Below are 24351 nucleotides of genomic sequence, written 5' to 3'. Positions count from 1 at the left end.
TATTTTATGAGTCGGTCCATTTTATACCGACTCCACCCAAATGGACAACGACTTCACAGTCCTGGCAGTGACGCCCTGCCAACAGAGCAAAGTGGAAGAGAAAGAGCTGCTCTCTTGACATGAAGTCAAAAAGAAGTCAGAGAATCGCTGCCTGATTCAGGAGAGATGTTGCAGGGCAGAACAGGTAGGTTGTTAGCACCTACCTGCCGGTAAGTTCTTAACTCCATAGAAACAAAAAACAAAGTCCCGGATAACCACTTTAATGAAAACATCCACTACAGTAAAAAAAAATACACTTACAGTCTACTGTTTATTAAAAAGTTTAGACTTGTATGTATACACATTTAACAGGAAAATATATTATCTTTTTTATGTTTTTTTCCCCAAAATATAATCTAATCAGAATTAAGTGTAAGGCAGACTCCTTGCAGCACCCAGTGGGAGATGTGTTTGGTAGTGAAGAGGTCTGCCTCGAACACCAGACCAACTCCCATAGCATTCCTCCTCATGGACGTCGTGTAAACCGGGGTCCTGAATGTATTCTGAAAAAGCATAAAACAATCAAGATGGGTAGAAGTAGCAATATGTTACACTGTACGGGAGGTAGAATACATCATTTCTAGTAATACAACAGTCTATGAAAATCTTGGGTTAAAACGAAATACCCTATTGCTTGGGCAAGCATATACGTTGACACTTCCTAACATACTTTTTATTTTTTTCATATTGCCTCTATCGGGCCAGTGATAGGAAGTCCCGAATCTATCCATCCTGCTGTTTGTAAGAATGTTTAGCCAGAACACTTTATTAACTAGCCACTCATAAGGCCATACAATGAAGCTTGGCACTTAATTCATTGTAATCCCTTACTGCAATGCTGATGTACAGGTGGCCCAATGAGAAGGTATGAATGTGACTGGAAACTAAAGATCTGCCTGAAAACCCATAGTAGTGAATGCCAGAGAATGCAAAACATCCCTTGGCATAGACTAATTTTGGCTTTTAGGTGTCCACACACATTTGAAAAAAGTCGTGGTTGAAGAAACATTCTTCTCCAGAATAACTGTTTCACCGATGCAGCCATACAGATTTTTCTTGATTTTAGCCGTTATTGCTCTTCAACATATATCAGATGCAAATATGAAACGGCGACTTCATTACAGACGACGACAGTTTGTCGGTGGTTGGCAACGATGATGACTGTTGTGATTCCACCAGAGGAACATTCAATATGATTGTAATCATCCATTTTTCCCAAATTTAGTCTGATGAGTATGAGACGGACAATTAGACCAAACTCTGGATTAGTTTCCCAACAGGATGTAATCCGAGTGCAGTCCGATTTTTTTCATGGACCCACTGACTTGCATTGCCTATTTTGATCCAACCTTAAGATCAAAATCCAGCACGACTCCGATATTTTCCGCGGATCACTTAGTCACAGGAAAAAATTGGACATGTGAATGGCCCCATACTCTATCATTGGTACAAGTGTTATCTGTGAAAATTAAGGACAGCACTGGTTCACAAAAATCAAAAGTCAAAATGTAGCGAGTTTAGGCCTCATTTTATTTGTTTAAAGGGCTTCTCCCGCATCACTCACTTCCACATCAAGAGAAGAAAGGTAGTGTTGTTGCGCTGGCAGATGCCTGCTAGGACGCGTACATCATGGACAAGTATGGTTCCCCAGCTCTGTAGAACTCAAAAGAAATGTACGGTATCTAACCATTTTTTATCTTCCCATACTATCAGTCATAACGAAATCCTGTAACACCAGGAGTTTACTGTCCATGTTTATTTGTATATGAATGTTTGACTTTTTATGTGTTTGACTTTGTGTGCAAGGATGTTTTACTTACTTACTTCTGTGCTTCTGATTACGTGTTGGGCCAGTATATTGTGACAGCAAAGGTTTCATTCTAAATTTTAACCTCAATATTCAAAACATGAAGAGTGATAGTATAAACCGAGCTACTGTGTGAATATGTACTTTGTACAAACAGGTTGTGGCTCTCCCTTTTTGGGGGGCTGCTTATTTTGTTTATATACTATAGCTTTCCACGGACAATGTGAACAGTCCGGACCCTGTCCTGCTCTGCTTATTTATTTTTAGATCTGCTGACACATAGAGAGGTGAACTACAAGAGTCGGGTACCATCCCAATTGGGTACACCTTGTAGTGGTGGGATGGCTTTTACATTTTTTTGATCAAAAAAATGTTAACTAAGTACCCTATGTTCATTATGTAATGTACTACTACTATTTATTTACTTACTACAGGGTATTTGCTCATTTTCTTTTCATCCTAGGTTCTGCTTGTTAAATGACCACAATGTGAATGCACACCTACGCATTGCAAAAAATATATTTTGGGTATGACTATGTACCTGTAGCTTGAGCCGATGAGCTTCTATAGGGATAACCTTCAATACAGGCAACTCCACCACGAGAACTTTGGGTTTACTTTTAGTTAAACAGGATTTCTCAATGTCCCAGTCAGCTCCTTCCAGGTATAATCCAGAAATAAAGCATCCTGCACAAAGTACAAAACACAACACTGTCATGAAAAATATCGGATTATACATATATACAATCGAATCATATTTGTTCTTAGAATATCCCGCAGCTGGATTTTAGAGTGCAGCTAGAACATATGCAAGAAAAACAGTACGCGGCAGGTTTGATGGTGAGTAGTGTATCTTCATGGACAGTGGGGAAAATGAGTATATGATCCCTTGCTGATTTTGTAATTTTGCCCACTGACAAAGACATGAGCAGTCTATAATTTTAAGAGTAGGCTAATTTTAACATTGAGAGATAGAAGATCAAAAATAAAATCCAGAAAATTACATTGTATGAATTATATAAATTTATTTGTATTTTGCAGTGAAAAATAAGGATTTGATCCCCTACCAACCATTAAGAGTTCTGGCTCCTACAGACCAGTTAGACGCTCCTAATAAACTCGTTACCTGTATTAAAGACAGCTGTCTTACATAGTCTCCTTTACAAAAGACTCCTGTCCACAGACTCAATTAGTCAGAGTAACCTCTACAACATGGGCAAGACCAAAGAGCTTTCTAAGGATGTCAGGGACAAGATCATAGACCTGCACAAAGCTGGAACGGGCTACAAGACCATAAGTAAAGACGCTGGATGAGAAGGAGACAACTGTTGGTGCAATAGTAAGAAAATGGAAGAAATACAAAATGTTTTGGGTTGTTCCTCTACACACAAAGGAAAATAAACATATGTATAACAAAACATGTAATTGCAATACTTTTCTGGGAGAAATACTTCACCTGAAACAATTTCAAGGGTGCCAACACTTTCGGCCATGACTGTAAATTTATAAAATTCCTCTTCCGAAGGTTGATTAGGACGATCGACGCTTTGGATCAGGAGCCATGGATAGGATCATGCATTATGAATTTACTTATGCCTCATTACCTTTACCCTTTCCAATTTCTTAGTTGGACTTGATGGACATGTGTCTTCTTTCAATCGTATTAACTATGTAACTTCAGATTGAGTCAGCTTTAAAAATGATCCTGAATGTGCATAAATGCTACTGGAAATGGTCTCTTTGAAAATCCTTACCTTGTCCCGGTCTCTCAGTGACCTCTTCAGCTGTACGGTACTTTGTAACCTGGGTGTACAATGTAGAGCGGTCAAGTGGCCATCCATTCTTTCTGCAAGTGGCTTGCACAAGAGCAGTCAGGTAGGACTCTGGGATATACAACCCAGATAGCCACATGACATTTGGCTCACCCTCATTCACCTGCAAGAAGATAGGTCATATCAGAGATTGTGTTAGGCTGCTTTCACACATCAGGTTTTTTGTTTCAGGCGAATTCCGGCTCTTCCGACAAAAAACGGAATAGAAAACCGGAGAAGCCGGATCTGGCATTTCCCCCATTGAATATTATTGGTGCCGGATGGCGCCTGATAGCCCAGCGTTCCTTCCGGTTTGATGCCGGATCCGGCGTCAAGTCGATTCCGGCGTCTGGAAAAAACGTGTACTGTAACGTTTTTTGTCTCCGGCGAAAAAGCCGGAAAGGCCGGATCCGGTCTTTCCGGCTTTTTACAACAATGCATGTCTATGGATGCCGGAAAGCGCCGGATCCGGAAAAAATCGGATCCGGCGGCCGTATCCGGCTTTTTACACTGAGCATGCTCAAAAAACTTTGATCAGCCCCCTGGACTATATATAAAGCAGGGCCATGAGGCCTTCAGCCATTTCCAGCCCAAAAGCAGAAGAGCCAACACCCTGCCAAGACGGAAGGAGCCAGAGAGCCTGCCACAGAGCTGAGAGCCTGCCACAGAGCTAGAGCCTGCCACAGAGCTGAGAGCCTGCCACAGAGCTAGAGCCTGCCACAGAGCTGAGAGCCTGCCACAGAGCCGAGAGACTTCCACAGAGCTGAGAGCCTGCCACAGAGCCGGGAGCCGAGAGCCTGCCACAGAGCTGAGAGCCTGCCACAGAGCCGGGAGCCTTCCACAGAGCCGGGAGCCGAGAGACTTCCACAGAGCTGAGAGCCTGCCACTGAGCCGGGAGCCGAGAGCCTGCCACAGAGCTGAGAGCCTGCCACAGAGCCGGGAGCCTTCCACAGAGCCGGGAGCCGAGAGACTTCCACAGAGCTGAGAGCCTGCCACAGAGCCGGGAGCCTGCCACAGAGCTGAGAGCCTGCCACAGAGCTGAGAGCCTGCCACAGAGCTGAGAGCCTGCCACAGAGCCGGGAGCCGAGAGCCTGCCACAGAGCTGAGAGCCTGCCACAGAGCTGAGAGCCTGCCACAGAGCTGAGAGCCTGCCACAGAGCCGGGAGCCGAGAGCCTGCCACAGAGCCGAGAGACTTCCACAGAGCTGAGAGCCATGTCTCCGGGGAGGCCTCCTCCTCCTCGCCGTCCACGCACAGAGGTTAGTATGAACCAAAGGTGTGTGTGTGTGTGTGTGTGTGTATCATCTATTCTTTTATGTTTCATCGTAGGAAGCTGATGAGGCTGAGTCCCCCGGAGAAGAGGTGGTCCCCGAAGATGAGGGAAGGGGTGGAGAAACCCACGGAGAGGGCTCACAATTGGTATGTATCTGTGATGTATTGCGGAAACACACCCTACACTACACACAAAACATAACACTAGATGCTTACAACAAAATACATAGAAACTGATACTTTCAAACCACACACAACACATACAAAACATATATATCACATGGCACACAACACATAGAATGGCTACCAACAACCCCATAATTTTTTATTTTTGTATTCTAGAGTTCTGAATCTGGTGCCCAAGCAATAGGTCCTTCCAGTGGCTCCCGGGGTCGTCGGCGACATTCACGTGGCGGCCGTCGTCATGTAGGTTTTTTGTTATTTTTTGGGTGCAGGTTAGCAATGTTTCAAATTTGGTGTTAATTTTTTCCCCCTTTTCAAACAGGTTTCACAGCGTGCTCCAGATTCGGACGGTGAGGAGGTCGGCCTTGATATTGACCTCCTCATCGATCTTGTCAGAGACAGGGAGCCGTTGTGGAATATGGGTGACCGCCGCCATGCTGATCTCTCAGTGACCCGTCGACTCTGGGAGCAAATCTGCTGTGAACTGATTCCGAGGTGGGAGGACCTAGATGTTCAGGCCCAGATTCAAGAACGTAAGTATCCTCAGTTCAGTTTTGGTGATGCATTCTAAAATGCTGTTTCTAACCAAGTTGTCTTTCTCCTATTTTAACAGGTGAGCGGATTGTGAAAAGGTGGTGGTCGATCAGGGATCGCTTTAAGAAGGAGTTCAATAAAGAGATGCAGGCCCGGAGTGGATCTGGAGGACGCAGGAGCACGTACAAATACGCAAGGGCCCTGTCGTTCCTCAGGTCAACGATGGTCACCCGAAGGTAAATATTACCCACCACATGCACTAATGTTTTACATGTCTAACCTCTTTTGCTCTTTCAGCCAGGGCCATGCAATGACAGTATATTAATTGTTTGTTTCTCTCTTTTTCCACAGAACCGTTGGGAGCACTCTGGAGCCTGCAGCACAATTGAACACTTCTGGGGCGATCCCTCAAGAGGCCGCCACCGAGGGACACTTTGACAGTGAGGAACCCTCTGCACCTTCCCACTCTGCACCTTCCCACTCTGCACCTTCCCACTCTGCACCTTTCCACTCTGCACCTTCCCACTCTACCGATCCCTCTTTCCCATCCACGAGCACTGGAGCATCCTGGCCGGTTCCATTGCATGTAGCTGCTGGTGAGAACATAGCGTTTCCTGTACCCCACCCTTCTGCTGCAGCCACCTCTAGTACACCTGTAGCATCGGGGCGGTTTCGCCAGAGGGGTCAGATACATAGTTATGCTCCCGAGTTCTTGCACCTGAACGCATCGTTCCAGAACTGTCTGAAAGTTTTGTCCGAGCAAATGGCTGCAGGATTCAATTTCATAAATAAAAGTATGCTCGAGATGCATACACTTCTGGTAACGATGCGTTCAGAGGCAAAACAGTCCCCGAACAACACTTTTTTTCAGTCGGTGCTTGAGCAAATGGAGACGCTATCTACTTCTCAGCAGATGCAAGTAATGGAATCCTGCCAGTCTACTCTAGCGCTAATTGCCTCTAGAGCAGATAGTTCTTCCAACCATCCTCCAACTTGCCCCCCTTCCTCCACTGTCCACCACTACAGCCAGTACCATCCTCCTGACCCGTATCGCCAAACAGACATTGCCCCATCACGCCCAACTCGCCATCATCCACATCGTGCCCCGTCCCACCAGCCACACCACCAGCCCCGTGCCCCTTCCCACCATCCACACTATCAGCATCCCTCCCGTGCCACTTCACACCCATATGATGATCCAGACCCATACAACTTCCCATCTACTTCATCCTCACCTCCTCTCCCTGCCCACTTCCAACAGACTGTATCACCCTCTTCCCAAACATCTTCTACACACATCACTCATTCTGCCACCCAGTCCTCCCAAAACATTTCGTACACCCCTCCACCCTACCAAATTTCTAACCCCAATCCCACTTTCTTGTCCACCCGCTCAATAGCTTTCTCCACTCCTTCACCCCTAACCGGTGAACATTCTCCACCACCATCACATTCCTCTCTCCACACTCCCACTGTCGAAGTGTCCCTATCAGACAGTGCCTCCGATAGTATCTCCACCCCGACGTATGAAAACATTTAGTACCCCAAGTTTTTGGTTGAAAAATCTCTTGTATTTATTCATTAGGAACAAATAACACTTTTGTAAAAAAAAGGTTTATTGGTAACAGTAGAACTTTGGGTATACACATCTTGATTTAAAAATAAACTCAAACAGGTACCCAACATGGTTAAAAGGTAAACCCAAACAGGTACGCAACATGAGGGTAAAAACCAAACTGGTATACAACATGGGTAAGGTAAAAACAACAGGTACGCAACATGGGTAAAGTTTAAAGTTATTACTAGGTATACACAAAGTGTTTAAACTATATCATCCTGCCAGTGTATTCTTCCTTGGGGTGAAATAAAATATTCTGCAAAGTGATCCCGTATTCTGGACACTGTGGCAGAACTTCTGTATGTATGGATGCTGTAATCCATCAAGGTGGTTTCGGCAGAATGGTCCTCAATGGAAAGCTGTTCCTTGGATATAACATAATTGTGGAGGACAACACACGCTTTCACCACCTCATCCACAGTGTTTGTGTTTAAGTTTATGGATGTCAAGAGAACTCTCCATTTGGCGGTTAGGATCCCAAACGCACACTCCACCATTCTCCTTGCACGTGTGAGTCTGTAGTTGAAAATTTTTTTGGTATTGGTTAAACCACGGCTGGAGTAGGGTTTCAAAAGATGCTCTGAAAGCTGAAAAGCTTCATCCCCAACACATACAAATGGCATTGGTGGATCGGAAGTTTGAGGCAGTGGTCTTGGGGGGGGAAATTGAAAGGTTTTTCCATATAAATGCCGCCCCATAGAAGACAGTTTGAAAACTTGCGAATCATTAGAACGACCATACGCCCCAATGTCCACCGCTACAAATTTGTAATCCGCATCGGCGATGGCCATCAGCACGATGGAAAAGTACTTCTTGTAGTTGAAATACTGAGATCCAGAACCAGCCGGTTTCACGATACGGATGTGTTTCCCGTCCACCGCACCCAAGCAATTGGGAAACTGGCACACTTCCAGGAATCTGTCAGCTACTTCCAACCATGTCTGCATTGTGGGATGTGGAATGTATTCTTCATGCAAACAGTCCCACAGTGCACGGCAAGTGTGCCTCACTATTCCTGATATTGTGGAAATGCCCAGTCTGAATTGAAAATGTAGGGAAGACAGGGATTCACCGGTTGCTAGGAATCTGTGAAGAAAAGGAAGGAAGAAATTACTACAAATTCAAAATATCAAATAAAGAGTCCACAACAAAAGTTGATGCAAAAAGAATGCTTACCGAAGAGTCACCATCAGACGCTCAGCTGGGGTAATGGAGAATCGGCAATAGGTATCACTCCTTCTTATCAGATGTTGAACCCGCTCCACCAATATATCAAAGTTCTCCGCTTTCATCCGAACATAGCAGAAAAACTTTTCAGGGTCACCTCGAAGCTCCATATACAACGTTGAAAAGACTCCCCGGGTCATTCTCTGTGCCGTGATGGGGTGGATCCACAAACGGCGGCGTCGCAGACGCATGACACGCTGTCTCTCTTCCTCTTTCTCAATCACAATAGCTTTTAATCGATTCGCCTCTGTGATGAAATCCACGTTGTTCTGCAGAATCTTTGCAATAATGCCCTCCATCTTGCTCTGTAGCTTGCTCCTCTCCAACCCGTCACAGATGTTAAGAACACTGTATATATAGTTTTCAGCCGGCCAATCACCTTTTTAGCCTTTCAGGGGGCGTTTTTTAAAGCCGGATCCGTAAAAAACCGGAAAGAAAAACGGACGAAACGGATGCGACCGGACGAGCCGGATCAGGTTTTTTGCCGCATCCGGCATCCGGCAAAAAACCTGATGTGTGAAAGCAGCCTTACCTGTATGAACCAAGCAGACACTATAGGCATGTACATTTTTGTGAAAAAGTGTTTGCCCCTTCCTGATTATCTATTCTTTTGCATGTTTTTCATATTTAAACGTTTCAGATCACCAGACAAATGTAAATATTAGACAAAGATAACAACTGTATGTTTAAAGGTCTTTATTATTAAGGGAAAAAGAAATCTCAACCTACAGCACCCTGTTTGAAAAAGTGATTGGCTCCCACCCATTAAAACGTAAATTAACTGTGCTTTATTACATTTTTGGAAAGCTGATTCAAATTTTCTTAGCTACACCCAGGCCCGATTACTGCCACATCTGTTCTCAATCAAGAAATCACTTCAATCAGATCATTTTTATTGTGAAAAATATCAAGATATATTCACATTTTGTTTTTGTTTTCAAAAACAATCAAAACTAAATGGAACAAACACACAAATAAAGAAAATATGCGTCATTACAAACCAAATACAAAACGGTTCACATTAACATTCATCGTAGGTATCATTTGCTTACTACTCTTTACATACAGGAATGCAAATATAAATGAATACTATCTGACTGCTCGTGTATTGCGCCAAAATACAGAGAATCACAGCATTTATAGTTATCTAGGACACCTTTGTTTCCCAGAACCAAAATCTAAAGGCCCCTTCACATTAAGCGACGCTGCAGCGATACCGACAACGATCCGGATCGCTGCAGCGTCGCTGTTTGGTCGCTGGAGAGCTGTCACACAGACCGCTCTCCAGCGACCAACGATGCCGGTAACCAGGGTAAACATCGGGTAACTGAGCGCAGGGCCGCGCTTAGTAACCCGATGTTTACCCTGGTTACCATCCTAAAAGTAAAAAAAAACAAACACTAGATACTTACCTACCGCTGTCTGTCCTCCAGCGCTGCGCTCTGCTTCTCTGCTCTCCTCCTGTACTGTCTGGGAGCCGGAAAGCAGAGCGGTGACGTCACCGCTCTGCTTTCCGGCTCACAGCCAGTACAGGAGGAGTGCAGAGCGCAGCGCTGGAGGACAGACAGCGGTAGGTAAGTATCTAGTGTTTGTTTTTTTTTACTTTTAGCATGGTAACCAGGGTAAACATCGGGTTACTAAGCGCGGCCCTGCGCTTAGTTACCCGATGTTTACCCTGGTTACCAGTGAAGACATCGCTGGATCGGTGTCACACACGCCGATCCAGCGATGTCAGCAGGAGATCCAGCGACGAAATAAAGTTCTGGACTTTATTCAGCGACCAACGATCTCCCAGCAGGGGCCTGATCGTTGGTCGCTGTCACACAGAACGATTTCATTAACGATATCGTTGCTACGTCACAAATAGCAACGATATCGTTAACAATATTGTTATGTGTGAAGGTACCTTAACACTTTGGGTAGGTGAGTTGCAGATCTGAGATGAGTTAGGAGATTTTACAGGTTTATTAAATAAATCACTTAAATAGGACCTGCCTGACAAAGTAAAGTAGACCAAAACATCCTCAAAAACTAGACATCATGCCGCGCGATCCATAGAAATTCTGGAACAAATGAGAAACAAAATATTTGAGATCTATCAGTCTGAAAAAGGTTATAAAGCCATTTTTTAAAGCTGCGGGACCCCAGCAAACCACAGCGAGAGCCATTATTCACAAATGGCAAAAACATGGAACAGTAGTGAACCTTCCCAGGAGTGTCCAATAGATCAAAATTACCCCATGAGCGAGGCGACGACTCATCCAAGACAAAAAAAAACACAACAACATCCAAAGAACTGCAGGTCTCACTTGCCTCAGTTAAGGTCAGTGTTCATGACTCCACCATAAGAGACTGGGCAAAAATGGCCTGCATGGCAGAGTTCCAAGACAAAAAACACTGCTGAGTAATAAGAGCATAAAGGCTCATCTCTGTTTTGCCATGAAATATCTTGATGATCCCGAAGACTTTTGGGAGAATACTCTGTGGACTGACGAGATAAAATTTGAAGTTTTTGGAAGGTGTATGCCTCATTACATCTGGTGTAGAAGTAACGCAGCATTTCAGAAAAGAAACATCATACCGGTAAAACATCATACAGTAAAATATGGTGGTATGTGGTGGTCTGGTGCTTTTTTGTTGCTTCAGGACCTGGAGGACTTCCTGTGGTAAATGCAACCATGAATTTTGCTGTCTACCAAAATATCCTGAAGGAGAATATCCAGCCACCTGTTCGTGGCCTTAGCTTAAAGGTACCGTCACACTAAGCGACGCTGCAGCGATACCGACAACGATCCGGATCGCTGCAGCGTCGCTGTTTGGTCGCTGGAGAGCTGTCACACAGACAGCTCTCCAGCGACCAACGATGCCGGTAACCAGGGTAAACATCGGGTTACTAAGCGCAGGGCCGCGCTTAGTAAACCGATGTTTACCCTGGTTACCATCGTTAAAGTAAAAAAACAAACACTACATACTTACCTACCGCTGTCTGTCCTCGGCGCTCTGCTTCTCTGGTCTGGCTGTGAACACAGCGGCCGGAAAGCAGAGCGGTGACGTCACCGCTCTGCTTTCCGGCTGCCCGGCGCTCACAGCCAGACCAGAGAAGCAGAGCGCCGAGGACAGACAGCGGTAGGTAAGTATGTAGTGTTTGTTTTTTTACTTTAACGATGGTAACCAGGGTAAACATCGGGTTACTAAGCGCGGCCCTGCGCTTAGTAACCCGATGTTTACCCTGGTTACCAGCGAAGACATCGCTGAATCGGTGTCACACACACCGATTCAGCGATGTCAGCGGGAGAGCCAGCGACGAAATAAAGTTCTGGCCTTTCTTTCCCAACCAGCGATCTCCCAGCAGGGGCCTGATCGCTGCTGCGTGTCACACTGGACGATATCGCTAGTCAGGACGCTGCAACGTCACGGATCGCTAGCGATATCGTCTAGTGTGACGGTACCTTTAGTGCTGTTGTTTATGCAGCAGGACAATGATTCAAAACAGACCAGCAAGTCCACCTATGAATGGCTTAAGAAAAACAAAATTAAGACTTTGGAGTGGCCTAGTCAAAGTCCTGACCTTAATCCGATTGAGATTCTGTGGCATGACCTTAAAAAAGGCGGTTCATGTTCAGAAACCCTCCAATGTGGTCGAATTACAATAATTCAGAAAAGATGAGTGGGCCATAATTCCTCCAGAGTGTTGCAGTTGTTGCTGGCTAAGGGTTGCTCAACCAGTTATGGGGTTTAGGGAGCAATCACTTTTTCACACTGTTTTTCGCCTGTAGGTTTGGATTTCTTTTTACCTTAATAATAAAGACCTTAATTTAAAAACTGCATTTTGTGTTTACTTGTGTTATCTTTGTCTAACATTTAAATTTGTTTGGTGATCTGAAATATTTAAGTGTGACAAACATGCAAAAGAATAGGAAATCAGGAAGGGGGCAAACACTTTTTCACTCAACTGTATCTAGATAGCCATTGCAGCTGGTACAATTCACACAGAACAGTCGGAGTTCAGAAAGCTTATATCATACCCATGACGTGTACTGATTATAACGTGTCCTGAAATGAATCATCCAGTTTCCCAAAGATTTTAGGGTATCAGGTGCCAGTTTTCTCCATATGCTTGGAATCTGCCCATTAAATAGTGCTCGGGCTACTTCGTCCAATTCATTGCTCATTCCAACTTCACCAGCTAAAGCCTGTAGACATAAAAGAATAAAGGTAATGTACTGACCCACAAGTTATGGTATATTCCTTTTTTACTCCACAGAAAGAAATGGATGAAAGAAAGGTTTGCGATCCCCAATATTCATGATCTGTTATTCCTATTTGTAGTAATGATTACCGTATTAAGAGTTTATCTGAGGCTGGGAATGAAGTGTTAGTGTTAGATATAAAAGCTTTGGCAATATAAAAGATAAAAAGGCTGGTGGGTTGGAAAAGATGGCACCATGTCATCATTGTACTCACCCTCTGAAGTTCAGCTAGAGACCTGGACATGCGTACGATCAGCTTGTTAAATCTTTCTAGCTCCTGCAGTAACACCACTGTGGTTGGTGATATTTCTAGCCCAAAATTTTTCCTAATTTGATCCAAATCAAACACTTGTGGCAACTTGTTCTGAATATCCTTTGCCACCTGCCCAATGTATTCATCCCGGCTTATACCTTTGCCCGATTCACCTGTAGAAATAGTAAAACTAAGATTTACATTATTATTATTATTTATTATTATAGCGCCATTTATTGCATGGTGCTTTACATGTGAGGAGGGGTATACATAATAAAAACAAGTACAATAATCTTAAACAATACAAGTCACAGCTGGTACAGGAGGAGAGAGGACCCTGCCCGCGAGGGCTCACAATCTACAAGGGATGGGTGAGAATACAGTAGGTGAGGATAGAGCTGGTCGTGCAGTGGTTTGGTCGATCGGTGGTTATTGCAGGTTATAGGCTTGTCGGAAGAGGTAGGTCTTCAGGTTCTTTTTGAAGGTTTCGATGGTAGGTGAGAGTCTGATATGTTGGGGTAGAGGGTTCCAGAGTAGGGGTGATACGCGAGAGAAATCTTGTATGCGATTGTGGGAAGAGGAGATAAGAGGGGAGTAGAGAAGGAGATCTTGTGAGGATCGGAGGTTACGTGCCAGGTATCTGGCAAAGATAAGGTTGGTGAGATGAGCTTCACCCGTGAAGTTTTGTACATAGTGGGCTGTGGGTATGATAAAGCCCCAACCAAGCATTTCATGTTTTACTGTTGAAATGGTGGCACTAATCAAGGTTGCCTGCCCCTAATGTCATACTACTAGCCACCACCTTGATCTGTTCTCGGTGCCGCACAAGTCGATCTCCAGCATGCCTCAGCACGCCGGATCGCTGCAGTGTTTTCTGGGAGATGTGGAAGTCACTTCTCAATGTAAGTCTACGAGAGCCAGAACGGGGCCAGAAAAAGACTCTCATAGACTTACATAGAGAATTTGTGACTGTCACCTCTGACTTCCGATCAGTCAAAAGTTTCAGTCACAAGATAGCAGTGGATTGGGAACGGCACAGCGTCGAGAACAGCTGAAGACGTGAGCTGGTAAATATAATATTACGGTCAGGGTACTTACTCAAGTGGCACCACTCCAGCGTTGAACTAAAAAATTAAAAAAAACCCGCTGGAGTGGTGCTTTAAAGAGGAACTGGCACTAAGTTATAATCAGTGCTATCGTGTAATACATTCTTTTGCAGTTTTTAACAGTTTTTATTCAGACCCTAATTGTGACTAAAAATGTGAGTCCATGGCTGGACTTAACCTTGAATTTCTGTATTGCAAAGGGCATACCAATATTCCTCTACGATGTTCAATATGCAGCATTAAAGGGGTTCTCCAGTCACATCAATATGAGATCAGTGGGGGTCTGATATGTTATTTCCTTTGGTAAGTGCCAGTTGTAACCACTTTGAATGCAGTGGCAAATCACAGCTCCATTCATTAGGTAGCGGCTGCTGCCAGGTACTGCAGAACAGAACTTATAAATATGAATAGGACCACTACAGATCTGATATTGATGACCTATACAAAAGGATAGGTCATCAATATGCTATAGCCAGACAACTTCTTTAAACAGCAGAAAACAAAATTATAACTTGGTGACGCCAATTCTCATACCTGTCTGTGGTTGCAGCTCCAGGAGGTGAGACCACATATCCCTAGCTGCCTGTGTGTAGTATCCAATTTCAGCATTTGGATGCAGACCAAACACTTCAGGGGTATTTGCAAGGGGAAGCGATTCTATTTCATCTGTTAACCAAAAGGAATATATGAAACAGTTCAAATTAAAAAAATAGTTTGATAAAATATTTTCCAGCTTTTCAGTATTTAAGTAAGTAATGCTACTCAATATTCATTTTTTTAATACAGAGTTTGAATATGTGGCACAGGATATTTTGACAGCAACTCACCTGCTGATTGTTTCATATGAATCCAATTTTTTTCTTGCTCTTTTCAGTGGAAAAAGTCTACACTAAAGTCATGAGCCACTAACAGGCTGATATCATGTAATTAGAGATTAAGGTCAGTCTCCTGCCTTGATAATTAGGAGAAATATTTTATTAATCCTAACACTGATCTTACCGACAAAATCATCTTTTTTGTCTCCACTTGGAATTTTGTAATCAACGTCGTCATTTTTGTAGAAATGGAACAGTTGGAAAGTGTCAAATATAAAGTCGCCTAAATATTCATCCATGTAGGTGGTGAGAATTCGACGATCGAAGCTGTCAATGGCCCTTCCCCCATACATGACCTACAGAAATACACAGTAACTAATAACGTAGTAATGTGAATACAATACAAAAGCTAATCCAGATATGTGGTCTCACTGCAATTACCGTACATGTAGTAAGTGGGATAGAAATCCTCTGCCCCTTTCATTAAAGTAGCACTGCAGCGTTTTGGTTCTGTTCAGCACTGGAGTGGCGCTTTAAATGTAAATCCCCCACCGTTTTTTGGCACCACTCCGGCCCTGCAGCGCCATCTTGTGAGCGCAGCTTCTGACCAGCCGGAAGTCAGAAGCTACATCACAAGCTCCCGATGCAAGTCTATGAGAGTCAGGCTTTCACAGACTTGTAGAGAAAAATGACCTACGCGCTGCTCCATGAAATACTGCAGCTGCCGACAGGTCACGGCCAGACACCGACAGGAGCGACGCTGGAAAACGATGAAGGCGGTGGCAGGTGAGTATGAGACAGGGAGCAGGGAATTACATTTAAAGCACCACTCCAGTGGTGCAATAAAAACAAAACCGCTGCAGTGGTGCTTTAAAAAATTGTCATAATTAAGGACAAGGCATCAGATTTCCACCAGATCTCCTAGAATATTCGGTTGTGTTGCTCAAAGACGCCACCATTAACTCCAACATTGGAGTAGTAGTATTAACAGTTCAGAGTAAGTACCTTTTAAAGGGAATTTGTCACAAGATTTTTTTTTACAGCAGGTTTGGGGGTAGAGATCCCGATTCCAGCGATGTGTCACTTACTGGGCTGTCAATCAGTGGTGGGAGCAGGGTTATAGAGAGATAATGAATATGGAGGACTACGTGGCATCAAGGTTAGTAGTCCTCTAGTGATAATCTCCAGCTGATAAAACAGTGATGTTATAAAAAATAAAGCCCACAGCCCACTAAGTGACACATCATTGGAATCAGGATCTGATGTTCTCAGATTAGGTGGTAAAAACCTGATGACAAAATCTTATTAAAGTGACTACTATGAGAAGATCCACGTTTGCACTACCCTCTTAAAAACCCATGATGGATACAGTGGGTGAAATAAGTATTGAACACATCACCAGGGTCAGATAATTGGATGGGGATAATCATGTCCCTACTGCAAGGGTGGGGGGGGCCAGAATGGTCTTCGGTTGATGCCTTTTTGGATGCCTTAGCTTTGCTCTATGAAGAAAACGACAGGCTCCAGGTCGCTGAGGCAAAGTTCATGAACCTGGCACAGGCGGGTTGCACTGCTGAGGACTACTGCTCCGAGCTCCAGCAATGGTCCACTGAAGTTCTAAGGAATGATGCAGCTCTCAGGAGCCAGTTCTGCAAAGGTCTTTCCAAGACTGTGAAGGACGCTTGGGTTCATCATTATTCCCCTTGTTCTCTGGTAGAGGCCATGACCCAGTCCTTGCGGATGGACCGCAGAAACCGTAGGAGATGTGGTGAGCGAATTGGTGCCCATTATACTCCTCTGGAGCAGGGCCATTTACCGGAGGTGAAGCCATTGGAGGAAGTTACCAGTTTTCATGCTATGGAGAAAAGACTTAGACAAGATCTTGGACTCTGTCTATATTGCGATCTCGCAGGAAATTTTTTAAAAACTGTCCAACTCGCCCACAAGTAAACAAGCCGGTGGGAAAACACCTAAGTCTAGGTGATTGTCGAGGGGGTCACCCAGACTTCCAGGTACCCTTTTTCTCTTCAGATAAAGTTCTGCTTAATATGGTTCTGCCCTTCAAGAATCAGGTATTGCCAGCATTGACTTTCATTGACTACGAGTCTGCAGCTAACTTTATTGATTCAGGACTGGTTCTGAAATTAGGATTGGGGACAGTTAGTCTGGAAAAACCCATTCAATTATTAGCTATTGACAAAACAGTGCTACTTCAGAACTTTGTTAAATGGGTAATGGTGGAATTCACGCTTCAAGTGGTTGCACTTCACTCTGAATCCATTTCCTGTTTTGTCTTGGATAATTTACCTGCTGGGGTGGTATTAGGGCTTCCATGGCTGCTTATTCACAATGCTGTTATTATTGGTGTCAGAAGGAGATTAAATGGAGCCTCAAATGTCTTAAGAAATGTCTTAGTTCTGCACAAATATGCTTCGCTAGTCTGGAGGGTCTGCATGGGTACTGGAAAAACTTCAGAAACAGAGGTGGAGACATTACTTCCCCATCGTCTTAATGATTGTACTATTGATCTTGTCCCTGATGTCAAATTACCTAAAGTTCGCCTTTACTATTTGTCTGGGCCTGAACATACCGCCATGAAAAACCTATGTAAACAACAATTTACAGAAGGGTCATATCTGTTCTCCCTCCTCCCTTGTAGCTACTGGATTTTTCTTTCTTCTTTCTTCCCAACCTGGATTCTCCAAACGTGTTTGAGGGTTCAATAATGGTCAATGGAGTAGATCTGTATTCTTACAGCCAGCGCAGGGCTATGGTCCATTAAGCTGGCATCCTGTAGAAAGTTAAATCTGTGTCCCTCCTGGTGAAGTCATGTTGTCCTGGCTGTGGTTTTTGTAAAGTCTCTCTCTGACTCTTCTTGTAGTACGATACACCACCCTTTTATACCCACAACTGTGGTGCAGGTCATCATCTAAAGGGCAGGGGGAGGACTGATTTTAACTGTCAATGTTTGAGTATTTAATCAATCTGCTTACTTTTTCCTCCTCTGTTTTGCAGGTCAACTAACTAGCTGTCCTGGTACAATGTGTAATCAACATATTAACAAACATCTATTGTTCAGTTACCCTGCGTTCCTGTCATCTAAGATAACAACACAATATGCTGCAACACTCAAGAGTCAACGTTAAAGACTCATACGTACAATTGTCTATGTTTCTTGACCAACCAAAGAAAAACAGATAAATTCAAAAGTCAACATAAAGATAATAGCCTATTTTTCCTGGCCTACTGAAAGTAGATGTCTGGATAATTAAGAATAAATGATGTGTTGTCACAGGCCCCAACAGTGGTCACTGGAACTTTCAGTCATTTAGAAATTCTTCTGTAACCAATGTCATCAGTATGTTTTGCAATGATAAGGTTGTGATACTCTTGTGACAGCTCACTGGTTTTACCCATCATGAGATGTTTCTTGTGTGGAACCTTGGTAATAGGAGACATTTTTATAGGCCATCAGTTCAACCAGTTGATATTATTTTTCACTAAGTGGTAGGATTGCTTTCTAATTACTGATAGATTTCAATTGGTGTCATGCTTTTCCGTGTGTCATTTCTCATTATTACACATAATTTATAACATCTATGGTTTGATTTATTTGCCTGTGTGGATTGGATGGGTTATCGGCATCTGGTGAGAATTTCATTTTAATAGCAACTTTCGAAATATATTTACTTAGAAAATTGGTGACGCGTTCAATACTTATTTCTCATGCTGTATGTCCGTCATAGAGTTGATCATGGTGTGTTGATGTGGAGGGGGGTCAGGACCTGAGGCCACTCCATATGTGGTATATGCCATCTAAATTATGTAGCCTGCATCTGTGCCTAACAACGGTGACCACAGCTAAGTTCCGCAGATGCCAAACATGTATAGTTTTTTTATTTAAGTGGTGAAAAAAAAATTGGAAATGTGTAAGAAAATTTGTTTTGCTTGTTCTGCCATTTTCCGAGACCCATTTTCATTTTTTAGGATTTGGAGCTGGGTGAGGGAGCCCGAGCTGGTGTTCTTACTGATACCATTTTGAGGTAGATACAATGTTTTGATCACCTCTTTTTGCATTTTACTACAATGTTGCGGCGGCCAAAAACAGTTTTTCTTTTTTTATTGTTATGCCATTTACCGATCAAATTAATTTACTTTATATTTTAATAGATTGGACTTTTACGAAAGTAGCAATACCAAATGTGTTTTTTTTTTTATTTTGATTGTTTCATTTTTAATGGGATAAAGGGGGGTGATTTGAACTTTTTTTTTTTTTTTTTCGTATTTTTACTTTTTTTAAAATTTTTTAGTATATTTAATATTTTTCTTAGGGGACTTGAATCTGCGATTGTTTGATCACTTGTACTATACATAGCAGTGCATCAGCATTACTGTGTATAGATAATATTACGATCTCCTATGAACGCCAGCAACAACCTGGCTTTCATAGGAGGATCGTAATGACAGGCACATGGTCTTCAGCAGACCCCTGGCTGTCATGACATCCTATCTGCGCTCAGCGATCACGTCACGGATGCGCCTATGGTAGCGTGGAACAACTCACTCCCCTGACGGTGCATGTTAAATGCCCTTGTCAGAGATTGCCAGGGGGATTTAACAAGTTAACAGTCGCGGGTCGGGGTTAAATCAACTGTCATGTCTGGAGCAAGATGCGGGGTTGGCAGGAGCACGACATATGACATATGTTTACGTCATATGTTGTGAAGGGGTTATTTATTTAACCACTGCTGACAATCTGATTGCTTCTATCAGCTTCTAGCGACATGATCGTGGGGAACCGATGGTTTACCAGGTGGACCTTCTTCACTGCCATATTAGTACTCCTATGAAACTAAACCATGGGTTGAGTTTCAAAAAAGAACAAGACTTTTCTATATACTACAATACTTTTGCACTGCAGTGTAAAGTATAGGTGATCAGATGATCATAAGTTCAAGTCCCCTCAGGGGGCTAAAAACTAAGAGTAAGAAATTAAAAGAAAAATGTTAAAATATGTAAAAAATAATTCAGAGAAATTCACATCATTCCCCTTTTTCCCCATTAAAAATACAGGGATGTAAAAAGTAAAAAAAAAATAAACCTATCTGGTATTTCTGTGTGTGGAAAAGTCTGATCTTTCAAAGTGATAAATTAACCAATTCATACACAAAACACAGTAAAGAGAAAAAAATATCAAAACACCAGAGAAGATTTTTCGGTTACCACACTTCCCTAAAAAAAAAAAGCAGGAAGAAGCAATCAAAACATTGTATCTTCTCCAAAGTAGTAGCAACAAAACCATCAGCTCTGGTTGCAAAAAAAAAAGGAAACATTTAAACAATTTGGGTCTCAAAACATGTGAACAATAAGTTTCTTACAAACTTATTTTTTTTACACTACTTAAGGGAACCTGTCACCAGGAATAACGCTGTTAACTTGCAGATATGGGGTTAATCTGCAGGTTAACAGCGTTATGATGCTGTCTGGTGCCTGCACGCAGCTGAATGCGGCAGGGAGAAAATGAACTTTATTCACCCGCCAGCATTCGCTTTCAGTCATGGACGCGGGGCTGGCGCTGGTTCAGTCACCGCTCTCAGTATACAGAGCGGCCGCTGTAACCATGCCCTCGGCCCTGACTGACAATGGTTCTACCTTGTGGCCGGCGGTGCTGTCAGTTAGGCCTGGAGGTGAGGCTACGCGGGTCCGACCTGTATACGCAGAGCGGTCGCTGAACCGACGCCATCCCACCCCCCGCTCCTATGACTGAATACAGAATGCTGATGGGTAGAATAAAGATAATTTTCTCTTTCTCCCAGGCGCTAGACAGCATCATAATGCTATTAACCAGCAGATTAAACCCATATATGCAGGTTAACTGAGTTCTTTCTGGTGACAGGTTCCCTTTAAGTAAAATAAGAAAAATAAGAAATGGAAGTTTGGTATCATTGTAATCATACTGACATATAGAATCATGTTTACAGGTCATGTTTTAGACTGTGACGAAAAGCCCAAAAACTGTGACAGAATTGGCCTTTTTCACCATTTCATCCAACTTGATTTTATTTTCCCCATTTTTCAATGTAATGTATGGTAAAATCAATGGTGTCATTCAAAACTACAACTCGTCCCCCCAAAAAAAAAACAAGCCCTCACCAGGCTATGCAGACAGAAAAATCACATAGTTAAGCCTCTTGGAGGAAGGGAAGGAAACATATCAAAGTGTAAAAATGAAAAATTGCCCAGGCGTTAAGGGTTAAGAAACCATAAAATATATAGGTATATTAAGCTGTATGCATTATCCAGAGTGTAATCACTTTTACACTACACTGATCTGATGCCATTGTCTATACCTATTTTAATATGTCCCTGCAGTGTAAACAGCACAAGCCAACACAATGATGGATTTGGAGGATGCTGCTGACTGCCATGCTAGGAATACAGCCTGCATGTCCAATTCCAGGGGATTTACAGGAAGCTGCATGAATGTCTTCAGAGAGTGAAGAGATCAATGAGAGTAAGAAAAGAGCTGCAGTGCAGACAAACCGACCTCTCCAATAAGATACTTCAGACTGCCCCAGGGTATCCTGGGATCATGCTGTGTGAAGGCTTTGGTCAGGTACGTGTTCAGAATTTCCATGCACACCTGAAAAAAACAACACAAGGTGCGCTGTTATAATCTACCACTAAGCAGGCAGTCGAAACCTCACATTCACCCATCTGCAAGATTCTGAAGATGTAGAAACCAGAAAAATACTTTATGAAAGATGTTTTTTTTCCAATTAGCCCGATCCATTAATGACCAATAAATGTTCATATAAACATTGTCATAGTCGAGTCTAAAATATTCAGCAATTTCTTTTTCCTCAGATAGACTCAACCCTATAGAACAACATTATCCGATGTTCTGTCAGATCGCACTTGGACCGAAAATACGGTCGTCTGCATGAGCCCTTATGGAGTCCATTGCTAGAAATGTAACCGTGTCAAGAAGATATATACTCCTCAACATTCAAATTGCAACAACAAGAAGGAAAAGTCATGGACTTGTGGAAATTAGCTTGCAAAAAAGAAGGCTAAGAGGAGACTTACAGAGGTATTCGAATCTCCAAGATGCTATCCCAATATGTAGTAGGTGGAATAATAATATTAGCAAATACCTCCATTTAGAGGTGATACCTAAGGTCCTGCAATACCTGGGACAGAGTATCAGAAAAATGATACTACATTTCTAAATGGAGGTATTTGCTAATATTATTATTATTACACCTACTACATATTAGGATAGGATCTTGGAGATGCGAATACAGCTTTAATAGCAGTCTACAAATATCTGAAGGGATGTCACAGTGTAGAGCAGTATTTCCCAAACTCCAGTCCTCACGGACCCCACGGGTCATTTTTCAGGATTTCCATAGGGTTGCACAGGTGAGACAATTCCTGATGCCTTGATGATACTTCCACTACTTACTACGCAATACTAAAGAAATCCTGAAAACATGACCTGTGGGGTCCGTGAGGGCTGGAGTTTGGGAAACACTGGTGTAGAGGGATCATCCTTATTCTCATCTGCACATGGAAACACGAGAAGCAATGGAATGAAACTGAAAGGGAGAAGATACAGATTAGATATTAGAAAAAACTCTTTGGACAGTGAGGGTGATCAATGAGTGGAATAGGCTGCCACGAGAGGTGGCAAGTTCTCCTTCAATGGAAGTCTTTAAACAGAGGCTGGACAGACATCTGTCTGAGATGGTTTAGTGAATCCTGCGCTGCATTGAGCAGGGGGTTGGACAAGACTACCCTTATGGTCCCTTTCAACTCTAACATTCTATTATTCTATGATCATTGGATTGATAGACATGAGAATTATATGAAAATTAAAAAAAAAACATCTCAATTTATTCAGTAATGAGTATGAGCATCATGATCAGAAATACCAGCACTTACACGAATTAGCTGTTATCAATGAGGTTATTAATAGTTGTCTGAGGAATGTTCTGCCATAGTGAATGGACTTGGGAACGCAAATCATCAAGATCTGCTGCAGACAGCTCCTTTTGTGTTATTGGATTTTTATTTATCCAATCGATATCAGTCACAGGGTTACTGCAACAGAGAGGAGCCAGAAGACTGCAGCGTCTGATTGCTCCTACTCCTGCGCTGTAAAGAAGCAAGTCTCCTTCTTTTTAAATGGTGTTTATTTCTTTTGGCAGAACAGGGGTTAATCGGCCATGTTGGGAGCTCTAGGAGTCTGAGATCTCAGCTGTGCTCGGTTAGCCACTATATAATCTGGGTCCTGATTCAAACCCATGTCAGAGCTAGCTTTTCTGCATGGCTTGAAGGAGAGGTGTTTATATGAAGAATTTTGAAGGAGTTATCTGCGACTGTTGAGTGGTTTGTAAGTGTGATAATTCCCTTCCCTCCTCTTACTTTGGTTATTCCTCATCCTCTACTCCCCAATGCATTCCTCTCTTATATGTGAGAGAATATTTCTATGCTTGGTGTTTTCAGTTTACCCTTGTTTGTGTTGCGTTGTTCGTTGTTGATGTAGCATCCATCTTCCCTGGGTGGGGGAAGACAACAGATTGAGGGCTGATTCAGGAGATAAGGCAAGGGTGGCAGACCGGGCGTCTTCACCTTCAGAAGTATCCCGGAGAATAGGGTGAGCTATGGTGTCCCTTAGGCTATGTGCACACGTCAGGATTTCTGGCAGAAATTTTCCTGACAAAAACTGGACATGTCTGCCAGAAATCCGCATGCGTTTTTACCGCGATTTTACCGCGTTTTTGACACGTTTTTGGTGCGTTTTTTCCCAAATGCATAAAATTGCAGGAAAAACGCAGAAAATACGCAAAAATAATGAACATGCTCATTTTTTTACGGCGATGCGTTTTTTTTTGCGGAAAAAAACGCATCCATGTGCACAAAACATGCAGAATGCATTCTAAATGATAGAATGCATAATGTATGCGTTTTTAATGAGTTTTTATAGCATTTTTACCGCGAAAAAACGTGAAAAAAACGCGAAAAAACCTGAACGTGTGCACATAGCCTTAGTGTTACGGACAGGGAAGGAGCCCTTGGTCCCGGGTCACCCAACAGCTGGGTCGTGACAATATCATTGGACACCTAATCAAATGAACAAGTAGTCAGCCAATCTACAGTAAAACCAAATGTTTTCTGTGTGTTTGCTCCTTTGCAAAGAGGTGCTAAATATGCAGGGAAGATAACTGCCCCTAAAGTAGACTGTACATCTCTAGTCCACACCACGAACATCACATGGAAATGCAATATTTTCATCTGATATGTACTATATAATCGTCTAAGGGGTACTTCCGTCTGTCTGTCTGTCACGGAAATCCCGCGTCGCCAATCAGCAACGGGCACAGTCCGGTCGCGAATTCGCCCCTTCTTACTCTCTGTCAGTGCCCCCTCCA

The 24351-nt window shown here is 43.0% G+C and overlaps 2 protein-coding genes across 2 annotated transcripts in view; one reads left to right on the top strand and one right to left on the bottom strand.

The window, feature by feature from the left end:
* Positions 1-244: 244 nt before the first annotated feature.
* DNAH10 (dynein axonemal heavy chain 10) overlaps positions 245-24351 on the bottom strand; it is a 255018-nt gene continuing 230911 nt past the window's right edge. The window contains exons 72-79 of the mRNA XM_069755992.1: positions 21462-21557; positions 15099-15270; positions 14634-14765; positions 12955-13166; positions 12516-12683; positions 3601-3781; positions 2388-2533; positions 245-542 (exon numbers count right to left, since the gene is read on the bottom strand). Coding sequence (XP_069612093.1) covers positions 396-542; positions 2388-2533; positions 3601-3781; positions 12516-12683; positions 12955-13166; positions 14634-14765; positions 15099-15270; positions 21462-21557 — 1254 coding nt within the window. The 3' untranslated portion in view covers positions 245-395. The remainder of the gene's footprint in view (positions 543-2387; positions 2534-3600; positions 3782-12515; positions 12684-12954; positions 13167-14633; positions 14766-15098; positions 15271-21461; positions 21558-24351) is intronic.
* LOC138668039 (uncharacterized) lies at positions 4803-7186 on the top strand. Its single transcript, XM_069755991.1, has 6 exons — positions 4803-4915; positions 4986-5075; positions 5271-5354; positions 5434-5644; positions 5725-5881; positions 5997-7186. The coding sequence occupies exons 1-6, from the start codon at positions 4871-4873 to the stop codon at positions 7183-7185; spliced, it is 1776 nt and encodes a 591-aa protein (XP_069612092.1). The 5' UTR covers positions 4803-4870; the 3' UTR covers position 7186.

The sequence above is a fragment of the Ranitomeya imitator genome, chromosome 1 (genome assembly GCF_032444005.1).
Source record: "Ranitomeya imitator isolate aRanImi1 chromosome 1, aRanImi1.pri, whole genome shotgun sequence".
Lineage (NCBI taxonomy): Eukaryota > Metazoa > Chordata > Amphibia > Anura > Dendrobatidae > Ranitomeya > Ranitomeya imitator.
This window is presented reverse-complemented; position numbering and strand designations above follow the sequence as displayed.

What these genes read in the sequence shown, in the direction of transcription:
- LOC138668039 (XM_069755991.1), top strand. Translation starts at nt 4,871, where the DNA reads ATGTCTCCGGGGAGGCCTCCTCCTCCTCGCCGTCCACGCACAGAG. An exon ending in CTCGCCGTCCACGCACAGAG is followed by an intron (nt 4,916 to 4,985) that starts GTTAGTATGAAC and finishes GTTTCATCGTAG; the next exon opens with GAAGCTGATGAGGCTGAGTC. An exon ending in CACGTGGCGGCCGTCGTCAT is followed by an intron (nt 5,355 to 5,433) that starts GTAGGTTTTTTG and finishes CTTTTCAAACAG; the next exon opens with GTTTCACAGCGTGCTCCAGA.